Source organism: Nematostella vectensis, chromosome 9, assembly GCF_932526225.1.
Source record: "Nematostella vectensis chromosome 9, jaNemVect1.1, whole genome shotgun sequence".
Classification (NCBI taxonomy): domain Eukaryota; kingdom Metazoa; phylum Cnidaria; class Anthozoa; order Actiniaria; family Edwardsiidae; genus Nematostella; species Nematostella vectensis.
The window spans coordinates 3,616,094-3,634,101 of record NC_064042.1 but is presented as its reverse complement, the minus strand read 5'-3'; the positions used below and the strand labels follow the sequence as shown (position 1 = coordinate 3,634,101).

The 18,008-nt window shown below is 37.8% G+C and overlaps 2 protein-coding genes and 1 pseudogene across 2 annotated transcripts; 2 read left to right on the top strand and 1 right to left on the bottom strand.

Moving 5' to 3' along the window:
* The first annotated feature begins 7,726 nt into the window (after nt 1-7,726).
* LOC116618303 lies at nt 7,727-9,810 on the top strand (annotated as a pseudogene).
* A 406-nt stretch (nt 9,811-10,216) lies between these two features.
* On the bottom strand, nt 10,217-10,633 carry LOC5517307 (myosin heavy chain kinase C). The gene has a single exon (XM_001637229.1). The coding sequence runs from the start codon at nt 10,631-10,633 to the stop codon at nt 10,217-10,219; it is 417 nt and encodes a 138-aa protein (XP_001637279.1).
* A 2,169-nt stretch (nt 10,634-12,802) lies between these two features.
* LOC5517260 (lysosome-associated membrane glycoprotein 1) lies at nt 12,803-17,662 on the top strand. The gene is made up of 5 exons (XM_001637279.3): nt 12,803-12,960; nt 13,550-13,911; nt 15,455-15,710; nt 16,017-16,202; nt 17,029-17,662. The coding sequence occupies exons 1-5, from the start codon at nt 12,915-12,917 to the stop codon at nt 17,187-17,189; spliced, it is 1,011 nt and encodes a 336-aa protein (XP_001637329.3). The 5' UTR covers nt 12,803-12,914; the 3' UTR covers nt 17,190-17,662.
* The last annotated feature ends 346 nt before the right edge of the window (nt 17,663-18,008 follow it).

Genomic DNA, 18,008 nt, shown 5'->3' with positions numbered 1-18,008 from the left:
TTGGTATTTGTACGTGATTTACTTTAATAAAAACATATAGCAGGCAACTCGACAGTACAGCAGGTAACTCGTTATGCACTTTGAATATCGTATTCATCGTTGTTAAATGTTCACTTTTTGGTATATGTACGTGATTTACTGTTATAAAGACATACAGCAGGCAACTCGACAGTACAACAGGTAACTCGTTATGCACTGGGATTATCGCATTCGTCGTTCATTAATGTTCACCTTTTGTTATTTGTACGTGATTTACTTTAATAAAACATACAGCAGGCAACTCAACAGTACAGCAGGTAACTCGTTATGCACTGAGAATATCGCATTCGTCGTTGTTGAATGTCCACTTTTTGATATTTGTAAGTGATTTACTTTAATAAAAACATATAGCAGGCAACCCGACAGTACAGCAGGTAACTCGTTATGCACTTGGAATATCGTATTCGTCGTTGTTGAATGTTCACTTTTTGCTACTTATAAGTGCTTTACTTTAATAAAAACATATAGCAGGCAACTCGATAGTACAGCAGGTAACCCGTTATGCGCTGGGAATATCGTATTCATCGTTGTTATATGTTCCCTTTTTGGTATTTGTACATGATTTACTTTAATAAAAACACATAGCAGGCAACTCGACAGTGCAGCAGGTAACTCGTTATGCACTGGGAATATCGTATTTGTCGTTGTTTAATGTCCACTTTTTGGTATTTGCAAGTGATACACTCTGATAAAAACATATAGCAGGCAACTCGACAAAACAGTAGGTAACTCGTTATGCAATTTGAATATCGCATTTGTCGTTATTTAATGTCCACTTTTTGGTATTTGTACGTGATTTACTTTAATAAAAACATATAGCAGGCAACTCGACAGTACAGCAGGTACCTCGTTATGAACTGGGAATATCGTATTCGTCGTTATTCAAGCTTCACTTTTTTTGGAATTTGTACGTGATTTACTTTAATAAAAACATATAGCAGGCAACTCGACAGTACAGCATATAACTCGTTATACGCTGGGAATATCGTATTCGTCGTTGTTAAATGTTCACTTTTGGGTATTTGTACATGATTTACTTTAATAAAAACATATAGCAGGCAACTCGACAGTACACAGGTAACTCGTTATGCACTGGGAATATCGTATTCGTCGTTGTTAAATGTTCACTTTTTTTGGAATTTGTACGTGACTTACTTTAATAAAAAAATATAGCAGGCAACTCGACAGTACAGCAGGTAACTCGTTATGCACTTGGAATATCGTATTTATCGTTGTTATATGTTCACTTTTGGTATTTGTACGTGATGTACTTTAATAAAAACATACAGCAGGCAACTCGACAGTACAGCAGGTAACTCGTTATGCACTGGGAATATCGTATTTGTCGTTGTTTAATGCCCTTTTTTGGTATTTGTACGTGATTTACTTTAATAAAAACATATAGCAGGCAACTCGACAGTACAGCAGGTAACTCGTTATGCACTTTGAATATCGTATTCATCGTTGTTAAATGTTCACTTTTTGGTATATGTACGTGATTTACTGTTATAAAGACATACAGCAGGCAACTCGACAGTACAACAGGTAACTCGTTATGCACTGGGAATATCGCATTCGTCGTTGTTTATTGTCCACTTTTTGGTATTTGTAAGTGATTTACTTTAATAAAAACATATAGCAGGCAACTCGACAGCACAGCAGGTAACTCGTTATGCACTTGGAATATCGTATTCGTCGTTGTTGAATGTTCACTTTTTGGTACTTATACGTGCTTTACTTTAAAAAAACATATCAGGCAACTCGATAGTACAGCAGGTAACCCGTTATGCGCTGGGAATATCGTATTCGTCGTTGTTAAATGTTCACTTTTTGGTAATTGTGCGTGATTTACTTTAAAAAACATATAGCAGGCAACTCGACAGTACAGCAGGTACCTCCTTTATGCACTGGGAATATCGTATTCGTCGTCATTCAAACTTCACTTTTTTGGAATTTGTACGTGATTTACTTTAATAAAAACATATAGCAGGCAACTCGACAGTACAGCAGGTAACTCGTTATGCGCTGGGAATATCGTATTCGTCGTTATTAAATGTTCACTTTTTGGTATATGTACGTGATTTACTTTAATAAAAACATATAGCAGGCAACTCGACAGTACAGCAGGTAACTCGTTATGCACTGGGAATATCGCATTCGTCGTTGTTTAATGCCCTTTTTTGGTATTTGTACGTGATTTACTTTAATAAAAACATATAGCAGGCAACTCGACAGTACAGCAGGTACCTCGTTATGCACTGGGAATATCGTATTCGTCGTTATTCAAGCTTCATTTTTTCGTGTTTGTACATGATTTGCTTTATTAAAAACACATAGCAGGCAACTCGACAGTACGGCAGGTAACTCGTTATGCACTGGGAATATTGTATTCTCCGTTGTTTAAGTTTCACTTTTTAGGCATTTGTAAGTGATTTACTCTGATAAAAACATATAGCAGGCAACTCGACAGTACAGCAAGTAACTCGTTATGCACTTTGAATATTGCATTCAGTGTTATGAAATGTTCACTTTATTGGCATTTGTAGGTGATACACTCTGATAAAAACATATACTATATTACTACTCAAGTACTCCATGACGCAAACATATTTTGAAATTTTAAAACACCAGTATGAAGAGAATACCAAACCCCCTAATCATGTTGGAAAGTAGATATAATACAGCAACACTGTAGTATGTCCGCTATATCTTCTAATGTTAAAATTGTGCAAATACAATAGAAAGAAAGCTATAGCAAAGACAAATAATACAATATTCATAAAAATTGGGGGGGGGGGCTCAATACAGAAACATTAGGAAAATATTTGGGGACACAGCCACGCCCCTCCTGATTATTTCCTTATAATTTTTGAAAATATTAGGGGGGTCACTTGCCCCAAGTGACCCACCTCTTGCTACGGCCTTCTGTATTAGAGAAAATCACTTACAAATACTACAAAGTGAACATTTAACAATGAAGAATACAATATTCCCAGTGCATAACGAGTTACCTGCTGTACTGTCGAGTTGCCTGCTATATGTTTTTATTAAAGTAAATCACGTACATATACCAAAAAGTGAACATTTAATAACGACGAATACGATATTCCCAGCGCATAACGAGTTACCTGCTGTACTGTCGAGTTGCCTGCTATATGTTTTTATTAAAGTAAATCACGTACAAATTCCAAAAAAGTGAAGTTTGAATGACGACGAATACGATATTCCCAGTTCATAACGAGTTACCTGCTGTACTGTCGAGTTGCCTGCTATATGTTTTTATACGATATTCCCAGCGCATATCGAGTTACCTGCTGTACTGTCGAGTTGCCTGCTATATGTTTTTATTAAAGTAAATCACGTACAAATTCCAAAAAAGTGAAGCTTAAACAACGGAGAATACAATATTCCAAGTGCATAACGAGTTACCTGCTGTACTGTTGAGCTGCCTGCTATATTTTTTTTATTAAAGTAAATCACGTACAAATTCCAAAAAAGTGAAGCTTGAATGACGACGAATAAGATATTCCCAGTGCAAAACGAGGTATCTGCTGTACTGTCGAGTTGCCTGCTAAATGTTTTTAATAAAGTAAATCATGTATAAACACGAAAAAGTGAAGCTTCAATAACGACGAATGCGATATTCCCAGTGCATAACGAGTAACCTGCTGTACTATCGAGTTGCCTGCTATATGTTTTTATTAAAGTAAATCACGTATAAATACCAAAAAGTGAACATTTAACAACGGCGAATACGATATTCCCAGTGCATAACGAGTTACCTGCTGTAGTGTCTAGTTGCCTGCTATATGTTTTTATCAGAGTAAATCACTTACAAATGCCTAAAAAGTGAAGTTTAAACAACGGAGAATACAATATTCCAAGTTCATAACGAGTTACCTGCTGTACTGTCGAGTTGCCTGCTATATGTTTTTATACGATATTCCCAGCGCATATCGAGTTACCTGCTGTACTGTCGAGTTGCCTGCTATATGTTTTTATTAAAGTAAATCACGTACAAATTCCAAAAAAGTGAAGCTTAAACAACGGAGAATACAATATTCCAAGTGCATAACGAGTTACCTGCTGTACTGTTGAGTTGCCTGCTATATGTTTTTATTAAAGTAAATCACGTACAAATTCCAAAAAACTAAAGCTTGAATGACGACGAATAAGATATTCCCAGTGCAAAACGAGGTATCTGCTGTACTGTCGAGTTGCCTGCTAAATGTTTTTAATAAAGTAAATCATGTATAAACACGAAAAAGTGAAGCTTCAATAACGACGAATGCGATATTCCCAGTGCATAACGAGTTACCTGCTGTACTATCGAGTTGCCTGCTATATGTTTTTATTAAAGTAAATCACGTATAAATACCAAAAAGTGAACATTTAACAACGGCGAATACGATATTCCCAGTGCATAACGAGTTACCTGCTGAAGTGTCGAGTTGCCTGCTATATGTTTTTATCAGAGTAAATCACTTACAAATGCCTAAAAAGCGAAGCTTTAATAACGACGAATACAATATTCCCAGTTCATAACGAGTTACCTGCTGTACTGTCGAGTTGCCTGCTATATGTTTTTATACGATATTCCCAGCGCATAACGAGTTACCTGCAGTACTTTCGAGGTGCCTGCTATATGTTTTTTTATTAAAGTAAATCACGTATAAGTACCAAAAAGTGAACATTTAACAACGACGAATACGATATTCCCTGTGCATAACGAGTTTACTGCTGTACTGTCGAGTTGCCTGCTATATGTTTTTATTAAAGTAAATCACGCACAAATACCAAAAACTGAACATTTAACAATGAAGAATACAATATTCCCAGTGCATAACGAGTTACCTGCTGTACTGTCGAGTTGCCTGCTATATGTTTTTATTAAAGTAAATCACGTACAAATACCAAAAAAGGGCATTAAACAACGACGAATACGATATTCCCAGTGCATAACGAGTTACCTGCTGTACTATCGAGTTGCCTGCTATATGTTTTTATTAAAGTAAATCACGTATAAATACCAAAAAGTGAACATTTAACAACGACGAATACGATATTCCCAGCGCATAACGAGTTACCTGCTGTACTGTCGAGTTGCCTGCTATATGTTTTTATTAAAGTAAATCACGTACAAATTCCAAAAAAGTGAAGCTTGAATGTAGACGAATACGATATTCCCAGCGCATAACGAGTTACCTGCTGTACTTTCGAGTTGCCTGCTATATGTTTTTATTAAAGTAAATCACGTATAAATGTCAAAAAGTGAACATTTAACAACCACGAATACGATATTCACAGTATATAACGAGTTAGCTGCTGTACTATTGAGTTGCCTGCTATATGTTTTTAATAAATATAAACACGTACAAATGCCAAAAAGTGAAGCTGTAACAACAACGAATACAATATTCCCAGTGTATAACGAGTTACCTGCTGTACTGTCGAGTTGCCTGTTATATGTTTTTGTTCGAGTAAATTACGTACAAATGCCAAAACGTGAACATTTAAATCTGGTATTCGTACCGAGGCGGCTGTGTGCGGTTATAAAATGTATGGTAATAGACGTTAGTGCGTGGGTTAAAGTGTGCAATTATGGCTATTATATATGGTGTATTGCATTGGGGATGTTAGTTAAGAGTTGTGGCTATAAATGAAATGTAGAAAACGGGCTTGGAGTGAGATGTTAGGGCAGAACAGTGTATTTGACCTTGGAACGAGGGTGATAATTACCTGTTGATAATTTCCTGTGAGTGTAATGTGAGCTTGTGAAAAATCAAGTCAATAACAAGACCGGTGAGGAATAATATCTGAAAGCGTGCAAATAGGGGTCAAAGCAATGATGGCAAATAGAAGATAGATAGTGGTTATATAAGTATTGGACAGTTGGCTCCTTGAGTATGGGTTTTTCTATTGTGTCGTGTAGAGAGAGAGTTTGTTAGGATTCGCGCTCTAGGTTAGTGTCTGATAATCGATGAGCTTAAGCGATGGCCCATATCGAGCGAAAATAATAAGCGTAGATACGGCAGAGAAACGGTAGGAATTACAGTGCAGGTTAAGATGTATAAATCACGTGCAAGTGCCAAAAGTGAACATTTAACAACAACGAATACTATATTTCCAGTTCTATTCGAGTTAATCACTTACAAATGCCAAAAAAGTGAAGCTTTAATAACGACGAATACGATATTCCCAGTGCATCACGAGTTACCTGTTGTACTGTCAAGTTGCCTGCTATATGTTTTTATAAAAGTAAATCACGAAAACATTTAAAAAAAGTGAGGCTTTAATAACGACATACATAATTTTTCGTATTTCGAAAGTTTCGCACTGTTATTTCAGTCAGAACCCTAGATATCGACTTTTTTCCACGGTCACGTGATTGATGACGTCATATTTTAAAAGTTCATTATTGTAAAATCCCATGTGCTATTTGTATATTTCGAAAGTTTCGTAATGTTTTCTCAATAGGAACTCGAGAAAATGTTTTTTCCCACGGTCACGTGATTGATGACGTCATGAGAATAACTAATACGGCGTTGTCTTCGTTATTACATTTGTACACTAAGGTTAAAGTTTGATGACTATCGGTGAAAATGGGACGTAGATATTGCGACAATTGTAATGTAACGACTTGCCTGCTGGAACGTTCAACGTCACACAGTCACGTGATTAATAATATTTGATATCATACATGCATAAATATGTTTGTTGTACTTTTTGTACAATCGTGTCAAAATTTCGTGACAATCGGCCATATACCTGCTGAGATATTACACAAATCATCACATTTGAGTTGCCTGCTAACTTCACCGAGTTGCCTGTTGAGTTGCCTGCCAGCTTTACTATGGTAATTTTATAATTTTAAATAGAAGCTTTAAACGACCAGAAAGGCGTAATGCGCCATTGAAATTGTTGTGAACAATAATGCAATAAATTTTAGTGAAGGAAAGAACCAAATACGTCCGATCTACAAGATTTCTAAGAAATGATCATGTTAATGTGAATGATTTACGAAGTTTGGCAATCAACTTAGAAACTTTGAGTAAAACAGCTTTCTAATTCAAACCCCCAAATGTATGGTGGCCGATCGCTGCCGCTCGATTTCTTTATTTTCATGGAGGAAAAATCACATTTTTTTCATTCAAAAGCAAAATAAATTGAAAAACAAAAATAATTTAAAAGCGAAATCGATGTTAAATGCAAACTAAATTGTAAACAAAAACAATTTGAAAGCGAAATCAAAATTAAAAGCAAACTAGATTGTAAAACAAAAACAATTTGAAAGCACAATCAATGTTAAAAGCAATCTCGTCGGCCTGTCCCTGCCATAGTATCCCATGGTGCACATCGGCCCCAAGCATAATAAAAAGCGAGGAGTACAGACTTTATTCTTCTAAACACTTATTCGAGAGACCCCTTTCTTAGAGATCTATCCTATTGGGCCTCGTTTTTGTCCCTAGAGAAACATTGCAAAGAAGCACGACAACGAAAACCCCTCACGTGTGTTTGTTTTGTAAGGGAAGTTAGCTGACTTGCGCTGTTGGGGGCGCGGGGCTCGGATGATGAAGTGGATTGTGTCTGTCAACAGGCACAATCGGCAAGTGTCGGTTGAAGACCGCCCGATGATATCGGATAGGCGAAGTCTCTAAACAATGGCGTCCAGTGTAGGATACTTTCGTAACGATTCGTGGAAGGAAGAAACAAACCTCAAAGATGATCTAAAGAAATATGTTAATCAAATTTTGAACAGAAACGAGATATTGAGTTATATGCAGAGGGATTATCCTCATTACACATGAAGTATTCGCTCCCTGGATCCTTCAGTATTTATTATACCGACACTACCGTGACTCTTGAAGAAGTAAAGGATGCAGTAAAAGAAGAACTGGACGGACCAGGGAAACTGCTTGGTTATCAGGCCATGCATAAGAAGATAAGACAGCAGCATGATTTAAACGTCCCGAGGGATTTAGTACATGACGTAATGTTTGAGTTAGACCCAGAAATCGTTCCGTTGTTCAGAAGAAGAAAAAAGCCAAAGGGGTATTCACCACCAAGGGTACCGATTTCGTGAACTCTGTTGATGGCCTTGATAAAATCATGGGTTATCAAAACAGCACCTTTCCCCTGGCTGTTTATGGGTGCATAGATACATGTAGCAGAAAACTGCTTTGGATACGTGTTTGGGTGACAAATTCCGATCCAGCCATTGTCGGAAGGTGGTATTTAGAACATATTTACGAAACCATGTGTATCCCAGCTTATTTGCGCATGGACGAAAGGTACTGAAACGGGAATCATGGCTACCACGCTTGCCTTTCTCAGGCACCATCATCTTGACGATCCCATTGACTCTGTCATCTATGGTCCATCAACATCCAATCAGGTAACATATTCTGATTTCATTTATTTACGTTATTTTGATCTACATAAGGCATAATCTTTCCCACAGGACATATAATTTGTTTTTAAGGTTTTGCTAATTGAGGGCGATATTATTTGCAATTGGTAAAGCTTTGGAAGCGAATATGATTTTATTCCCTTAATATACTATAGATTGAAAGATGGTGGAGAGAGCTCCATGAGCTTCTAGAAAAATATTTCAAGGAACACCTAAGCTGGCTGAAGGAACAAAGATACTATGATCGGCATAATGATACTGATAGGTACAGTGTAACCAATTCATTAATGTCAATCAACGCATGAATAAAGACAAGCTAGTGGTAGTTGACATGAAGGTTAATTAATTACGGGGCAATCATAAGTTATCCTTCCAAGTATTTACAGTCCATACAGTCAAGTAGTTGATATTATGTAGTTGTCTATTGGATCTTTTCCCAGAATGATTTCTTCCAAGGACAGAAGACTGATACCACTGTATGAACTTCTTTTACTTCTTTTAGTTGATATTATGTAGTTGTCTATTGGATCTTTTCCCAGAATGATTTCTTCCAAGGACAGAAGACTGATACCACTGTATGAACTTCTTTTACTTCTTTTAGTTGATATTATGTAGTTGTCTATTGGATCTTTTTCCAGAATGTTTCTTCCAAGGACAGAAGACTGATACCCTCGTATGAACTTCTTTTACCCCAGTCAGCATAGGCTGTTATTTTGCGATTTCAAAAGTCACCCAAAAAAAAAAATGGTTGAGATTTGACCTCTCCAACCTTTGGTATTTCCAGTAAAAAAAGACAGTAAATATAATAAAAGAATTGTATTTGCTCCTCCCCCAAACGTATCTTTTGTTAAATTTCTTTACTCACACATTTTATTATTGATTTATTGCAGAATGCTTCTTTCATACATAATGATACCTAATCTCCAAAAAGAAGTTGATGTCTTTAAAGACAGTATCTGGAAAAGCCATAGGATAAGACACCAAAAAGAAACAGCGTTGCCTGCTGGTGTTCCCAATCACATATACAGTTTTCCAGAGGAGTATGGGCTTTAACAGTGCGGTAATCTTTTTTGTTTATTTTCTTTTTCTTTTTTGTTTATTTTCTTTTTCTTTTTTGTTTATTTTCTTTTTCTTTATTTATCGTTTTGGGAATGACTGTAATTATATATTGATAAATTCTACAGGGTTCATGATATCAGAGGAGCAACTTCAAGAAGCTGCTGAAAAGTCAGAATTTAGGCACAAGTGTGAGAGCCTTATCCCAGATGTTGATGATATAAAGGCAAAGGATTGCAAGGAAGCATATCTTTTCCTAAAACAAAACTTCAACATTTAAATAAAATATATGCCAATCAAAATGATGAGGAGTCACTACACTTCAGCTTTATCTTCATCCGTTTTAGTAGGGTGTGGGTGGGAGATTTTTTTAGCGTTTTCCTCGAATCGAAATGACAAGCCTTTACAACTCTATCCTATATTTGTTCTATATCCTTATCATCGATTCAAGATTTAATTCGAACAAATAATGCATATATTTCAACGCATCGATTTTTAATTTGTTATACAAATACACAGTATAAAATATTTAACATTGTCATCTTTTGTAACGATTAATATTACTACCAAGCGCAAAAATCAATTATGAATGCTTACTCTTGGAATTATTATGTTTGTCTTGGTCTTTTTCCTTTCTCAAATTAAATTTATTAAGCACGATTAACTTGCAAAACATGTTACAATCATTTTGTACAATTGTGCAAAAATCAATTATGAATGTTTTACTCTCGGTATTATTGATTGTCTTAGTCTTTTTCCTTTCTCAAGTTTTAGCTCGAGTAACTTGCAGTACATGTTAAACTCTCGATGCTGAGCCAGGAAGTTATCCATGGCAGTCTGAGATAGATTTCCAGCGGCAAACAAAAATTTTCCGTCTTTTGTGTGATCTCGTGAGGCAATCTCTGGGTCATACAGCGTGTGACCACTCCCCTGCAGGTCTACTATCAATAGCAATCCCAGAGAATGTTCAATAGAAAAGTGGGTCAGGCTTACACACTTCTGCTCAATCTCCATGTATCCATCCTCTGAATCGCAGCTCGTTCCGTCATTGGTAATGTACTTGACAAAGTCTCCTTTCACATACTCCTCTATTGTTACCCACTTGTGCTGTCCAAGCTCATTTGTCATCCGCCCATGTATACAGTATTGTAAGACAAAGTCTTGCCATACTCCTCAAGGCGGTCTCCCTTGACTATTCATCGCGCAGCTTTTCAGCGATGTTTTTTAGCAAGCATGTGAATTTGCACAACTTGCCGCGTGTGCTGTTCAGCTGTCAGATTCAACTTTTGTACGTCCTCCAAGGTTTTAGAGAGAAACTTTTTGACAACGTCTTTCCAGCGTAGCCTTTGTCGTGGGACTTGGCTTTAAAGGCAAGCCGAAACTGCCGCCACTCGCAAACGGCTCCTTTTCGATACTGAAGTCCACCTCCCCGTGGACGACTGTACCATTTCATTTCGTTGATATCAAATTCATGTATTTGTTCTAGTTTGTCATGGATGGCTGTCCCCAAACGCATCATTTCAATAATAGACAAACTTTTGGGGTATTTCTTCACGCTTGCATTGGCGTTCCTTGAAGAGTTAACGGTCTAACGGAGCTTGAGTTTGGTGCAATCCCGGAGGCGGCGGCTTTTCTCTTTCTCGTCTCAGCACCCTCCGCTTCAGTCTCATCGTCCCCCTCGGCTTCAGATTCGATAAATCTGACGTGGATCAGTTTGAGGTCGGGGATCTGGTCGAGGGTCTTACATGATGGACCTTGCTCGCCGGCCAGAATATCGCAGACATTATTTCCTATCCGATCTCGAAAATGAGATCGGCATGCCTCTTTTATTCCGGCGAAGGTGAGTTAGTCGAATTCGTACGGGACGAACTCACGAGGTACCATCCGTGAATACTTCTGCGCCTTCCCCGTGACTTCTGCGCTTAGCCTCTGCACTGTCAAACGACCTTGCTTTACCACATTATTTGAATTCTCTCCAATCCGTTTCTCTTTGACATTCTTTTTGAACTGTTTCCAGCCGGCCATACTGTAAGTACGATGGGCTTAGGATCAAATCGGCGCTTTGCGCTGTTCAGCTGTTGGGCTCGCGAGGCAATAAAAATGACCACGAAAACCCCTCACGTGTGTTTGTTTTTTAAGGGAAGTTAGCTGACTTGCGCTGTTGGGGGCGCGAGGCAATGAAAATGACAACGAAAACCGCTAACGTGTGTTTGTTTTGTAAGGGAAGTTAGCTGACTTGCGCTGTTGGGGGCGCGGGGCTCGGATTATGAAGTGGATTATGTCTGTCAACAGGGTCCTTGTTTGTATAACGCCTGGATGCTTCCCGAGGAGTTTGGGTTGCGCCTCTCCGAGGTTCGTGGTGCACTTCGTGCACCTTCGTCGGTACTTGCCTATCCGATATGTTCGGGCGGTCTTCAACCGACACTTGCCAATTGTTCCTTTTGTTTTCGTTGTCGTGCTCCCTTGCAATGTTTCTCTAGGGACAAAAACAAGGCCCAATAGGACAGATCTCTAAGAAAGGGGTCTCTCGAATAAGTGTTTAGAAGAATATAGTCTGTACTCCTCGCTTTTTATTATGCTTAGGGCCGATGTGCACCATGGGATACTATGGCAGTGATAGGCCGACGAGATTTTACAATCATTTTGCTTTTAACATTGATTGCGTTTTCAAATAGTTTTCGTTTTGCAATCAGTTTGTTTTTAATTTTGATTTCGCTTTCAAATTGTTTTTGTTTACAATAAGTTTGCTTTTAGATTTGATTTCGCTTTCAGAATACTTTGTTTAGCAATTCATTTTGGTTTTAACTTTGATTTCGCTTTGAAATTGTTTTGGTTTTACAATTTAGTTTGCATTTAACATCGATTTCGCTTTTAAATTATTTTTGTTTTTTCAATTTATTTTGCTTTTGAATGAAAAAAATGTGATTTTTCCTCGAAGAAAATAAAGAAATCGAAAGGCAGCGATCGGCCACCATACAAATGCACTGTTCGGTCGCATTTCTCCTCAGAAGCTCTTTTCCACCATATCAATATTTTTAATGCGTTTCCTGAAAAAAATTTGAAAGAATTCGGCTAGAAAAATTGCTTACGTTAAATTTTGAAATGTTTCAAAGTTTGTGCTCAAGTACAGGCTTGGGTTTATTATCATTGAGCTTGGTAGAAGGCTTGATAAGTTATCTTATCCGTGTGAAACGATTACTTAAAATGGCGTCGCATAGAATCGAGGACGCCGGACAGTGGCTTATGCAAATATCTGTTCCGTACTGTTGCGCTTTTGTTTTTAAAACATTACGCATGCGCATCAATGGCCCCCGTGGTAGTCACATGACGGTAGTTAGATTCTCATTCTCTCTTTCCTGCTTGCGTAAGGTCCCACCAAGCTGCATTGAACTCGGGAAAAGACGTCAAAATGTTAAATATTGCACTACTTCTTGCCTGTTTGGCAATGGCGTATGGTAAGTTTATCATTTATATCACAGTTGATTCGAGAAAGGGTTTATTTCTGTGTGGAAGCGTAGATTTTTACGTCGTGTACATTGCGCCATGCGCGAGTTTGCCTTCAATCAGTTCGTTCTGAAAATGTTTATTCACTTGATATGAGCCGTGCGGAAAGCGTACAAATTGTTCTAGATAGCAATGTGTTTCTGATCTTTAGTTAGGCGTGAATGTTTTTCTTCGAATATGATGACACTCTCTCTGCATTAGAAGAATATCTCATGCTTCAGTAGCGCTAGTTCATCTTTTAGTAAAAAATGTCAAATTAAAATAGGCAAACAAGCTGTCTCTCCATCCCTTTCTCGACAATTAAGTACTATTTCTACTTTTGGCATTGAACATTAAAATAACGAGATACATTTGGGGGTTTATTGGTACATTTGGTGGTACAATATTGAGATTGTGAAATATGATACTTATTTCGATTTTTTTTTAAATGGGACATCTGACGTTTGTATCGGTACAGCATGGTGCAACCTTGCTTTTTAACAACCATTTAAATGTATGGGGAATGAGCATGTAATTACTTAACATTTTCTATGTTTCTAGGCACCAATACAACAGTCATTACTCCAACTCCCTTCCCATCTTCTGCAATGGCATCCCTGGCACCACCAACAACAGCAGCCCTTTTGACAACACCAGTAACAATTGTACCATCAACCATTTCTATGCATTCCAGTCCGTCAATCTCTGTATCAGTGGCATCATCAGTAATGCCTTCTTCAACAAGTGTGGCACCCACAACTCCACCAGCTACCACAACTAAAGCACCAACCACCCCTCCTAAGCCGACATTTGGAGACTATAGTGTAAAGGATAAGCAAGGCATGTTCTGTCTTCTAGCGCAGCTAAGTGCTACCTTCAATGTCACTTATCTTAAGAAGAAGGCAGGCAATAAGACAGAAGAGGTAAGTATGAATGCCTTGTAGTGCTCTTAAAGTACTTCAACATCTATTGCTGTGTGCTGGTATAAATATCTTTTATAAATTAATCTTCATGATCAAAGGCAATTATTTAAAAGGGTCATACAAATCACAGTTTTATGCCCTGTAAATACTGCTTGCGGACCTGGTCTACAGATTGCAGCAAAAAAAAAAAACAACAGAATTTACTGGAAACATGGTGAGGTCACTCTGGACATGGCTATTCAGAGTGTGCCTCCTTGCATATAAAGGAGAGTAATAGTTCTATCCTTGAAATAAAGTAATAGCAGAAATACTGTATATCTATTGATGAAGTCTGTATTTTGTAATAAGTGCCCTGATTTAAATAAGAGTTTCTCTTTGAATTATTGTCCACTATAAAAAAAGCACCCAGGCCTCTAAAACAAGCATTTTTGGTGCATCTCTTCTATTTGGCTTGTGTTAGTACATCAAGGATGACCCTTAGATATTGATTGTTGTGGTTTTTCTAGTCATATCACCTCACCTATCCTCTTTGCGCTCAGTTGTGCATAAGACCTTGATACTTCTCCTCCATTTGTGCCAATCTCGAGCTACCACCCTTGCCACCTCCCAAGAGTTCCATCCTGCCTCTGCTCTCTCCTTTTCCACCGACCGCCCCCAAGTTGTCTTAGGTCTTCCTACTTTTCTTTTTCCCTCGGGCTGCCTTGTAAGTGCAGTTTCACAATGGTGTTGTCGCAGCATTCTGAGTACATGCCTGAGATACTTCCATCTCCTTCTTCTCACTTCTTAGCTCATCCATGTAGATCCTGTTTCTTGGTTCAGCTCCTCTATTGATGTTATGTACGACCAGAAGATGCCCATAATTCTCTTTAGACACGGGTACTGGAATGAGTCGAGCTTTTTGCAGTCCTTAACATTGGTCTTCCATGTTTCACTTCCATATTAGAGGACAGGTTTCACGAGGGTGTTAAATAGCTTGATCTTTGTGGTCTTGCTGTATTGTTTGGAGCCCCATACCTTTTTCAGTTTCCTGAAAGGTGCTTTGGTCTTGCTAATTCTGGTATCGATGTCTTTATCATCACCTCCGTCAGTGCTTATGCAGTCTCCAAGATAGGTGAAGTCATTGGTTTCTTTAATGTCTTGGCCATTCTGGAGCTTGATTGGCTCTGGGTTCTTGCAGTTTACTTTCAGTACTCAGGTTTTTGATTGGCTGATGTTAAGTCATACTTTTTGGGCTGTCTCAGATAATTTGTCTGTCTTTTGTATATGGCTGTGGTTGGTCGAAATGAGCGCAATGCCATCCGAAAAGTCTAGGTCTTCTAGTTGGGTGTTGATTTTCCATCTAATTCCAGGGTTGCCTTGGCTAGTTGTTTCACGCATTATCCAATCGATGACAAGAAGGAATAGAAAGCCTGACATTATGCAGCCTTGTTTGACTCCAGTTTTTACTTGGAACCACTCAGATGTTTGGCCTCCACCCAGAGTCATATACAGTACCATTTATTTGTATTGGTTATTGCCTGATTAATGTGTTGCTTCCTTCTAGATGTCATCTACAGTCTCTATGCCGTTTAACAAAAGCTTAGTTGACACATCAAACAGTAAGTGTTCTGAGGAGAATGGCATTTCCACACTGGAAGTTGTCTGGCCGGTGAAAGAGAAGTTCTACACATTTGCCCTGACATTTGCTGCAGCAGAAAGCAAGGAGGACAGTAATGGCGTAAACTACACAGATTGGAACATCAAGCATATCGCCTTTGTTGTGAACACTATCAATAATAAGGATTTTGAGAATGCTACAGGTAAACTCTTTTCTATTTATGTGAAGTCTTATTTTTAGTTTTTTTTTTTTAATAAATGCATTGCAATTTTCTGGCTTCTGTAATAAGCAGCAAAAAAGAGGATTTGTATAACCTATATAGCTTGTCTGTGTTTGAAAATCTTTTATTATTTGATGATTTCATCGAGGGAAGAATAATTTTCAATATGTTTCAATATCACATATGATATCCTGTTTCTTACGATTTTCCTTTGTGCAGTTTATATGAACATCATATGACAAATTGTCTCATCCTTTTAAATATAATGTATCTCCTTTTCCTTTTCAGAACAAATTATCAAAGTTGCATCTAATGGTACAGGAATGTCTGGATTCCATGCCAAATATGGCAAATACTACAACTGTGCTGGAAAGAGATCATATAAAATTGAAGACACTGTTTCTGTTCAGCTTGACCATGTGAAAGTAGAGCCTTTTGTCAAGAGTCCGTCTAAGAACGAAACCTTCTCTGGAGGTGAGTTAGGTCATGATAAAAAGTCTTGCGTACTTACATTGAAAACCCAAGTGGAACCCTTTGTGAAACAAGCAGGTTAAAGAATGTCAATCAACCTCTCCTTTGTTATTATTTATCATTGAAAATACAGCAGTTTATTCACAAGGAAACTTTTGAATAACAATCTACAAATCAAATCTGATACATTATTGACGATGTTTGATTGAAAACATCTTGGTTACACGTTTGAATTAGCCCATGGAAATGGATGCTTGTGTGACTCAGTTTTGAGTGGGAGCATGAAAAGACGGCGTGATTGGCCTTCTTTAAGATCTACAGAAAAAATAATATGTTGCTTCCTTTGATTGCTACTTTGGGAACCTCCCATAATAACATGGTCTCATTATTGAACTGGTATGCATAGAAACCTTCAGACTCCACTTATTGTTTGATTTTATTTGGGTGATGATTATTTAGCAGATTGGCAATGCCAAAAACCTATCACATCCACCTAAAGTCATGTCTGCTCTAGTCAATCAAAACATTTTATGTGAATAGTAAGGACCTGTCACTGATTGCAACAAAACAATTCTCAGTGGATTTCAAATAAGGAGTTACTGTATGTGTCTAAAACATAGTATACCTTGCTCTTTATTTTTGCCCATCTTAAATTTCGTAAAAAATTTCTCAGTACTGTACATTTCGCGAATCTTTAATTTTGTGATTGCATGGAAACATTATTTTTGTGAATTTGAAGCCCAAGTGGCTGTATTTTCTCATTTTGTTATTCATAAAAAAATGATTATGATTTATAACCCTTAGTTTAACTTGTTTCATTTTTTTTCAGATTATGAAGACTGCGAGAATGAGAACCCCTCCAAAAAGCCAGATGATGATAACATTGTGCCGATTGCTGTTGGCTGTGCCCTTGCAGGACTCGTCCTTATTGTGCTAATTGCATACATTATTGGGCGCAGAAAGAGCCATCGCGGCTATGAAAAAGTCTAAAGACCTTTATGATCATTACTACACGGCTTGACCAGACTTATTTTGGAGTCACCTTTTTATATTGCAGTCAAACACTCAGGTTGATTTATTGAGAGAGATACCTGTGCTGTTTAAGACCCTTTAATAACTGGAATAATGGGTCAGTCAGCACCCTCAAGTCCACAGACAAAAAAGCTTTCTGTGCCCTTTTGGTAGTTTCACAGAGGAACTTTTTCACAGTTCCTCCCCAAGCATGAGTCAAAAGCCTGATAATAGTCTGACCTTCACTACACTCACTGAAGGCTGATAGAACCTCTGTGCTATTTTCCAGCCTTTTTGATTATCGTAATGATTTGTTTTCCCAAAGAATAGAAAGTAATGCTAATTGGTTTTCTTGCACATAAAGAATGGTAAATAGGTTTGTCCGGATATATTCTTTGTTGTTATCTCTTCTGATGGACAAATTAAATTATTAAAATAATCACCTGGCTTTACCATTGTTGTACTTTGAATGCAACCAATACGGAACTTGCGCTCAAAGATCATGTGACTGTTTGGGTGCAAACTAGCACATGCTCAGGCTTTTAGCAGCAAAATAACAGCGACAAAAAACAACCAACTTATTCAGCACTTACAAAAAAAGCCAGAGATATTTTTTCGTTGTTTTGTAGTGTTACTGACGGGCACAGTCATTTCTGTGATTTTTTTGTTTTGAATTTGCCACCCAGAAAGGTCACTTGATCTCTTAGCAGAAGTCCCCTATTAGATTACATTAGGGAGAACAATTTGATGTTTGGTGTCTCTTTGGTTCGTCCACTTCCCCCCAGCCCCCCCCCCCCT

Bases quoted from the DNA above. Each gene is read 5' to 3' on its own strand.
- LOC5517307 (XM_001637229.1), bottom strand. From the start codon at position 10,633: ATGACAAATGAGCTTGGACAGCACAAGTGGGTAACAATAGAGGAGTAT.
- LOC5517260 (XM_001637279.3), top strand. From the start codon at position 12,915: ATGTTAAATATTGCACTACTTCTTGCCTGTTTGGCAATGGCGTATG. The intron at 13,912-15,454 runs GTAAGTATGAAT...GCTTCCTTCTAG, and splicing joins CAGGCAATAAGACAGAAGAG to ATGTCATCTACAGTCTCTAT. The intron at 15,711-16,016 runs GTAAACTCTTTT...TTTCCTTTTCAG, and splicing joins GGATTTTGAGAATGCTACAG to AACAAATTATCAAAGTTGCA.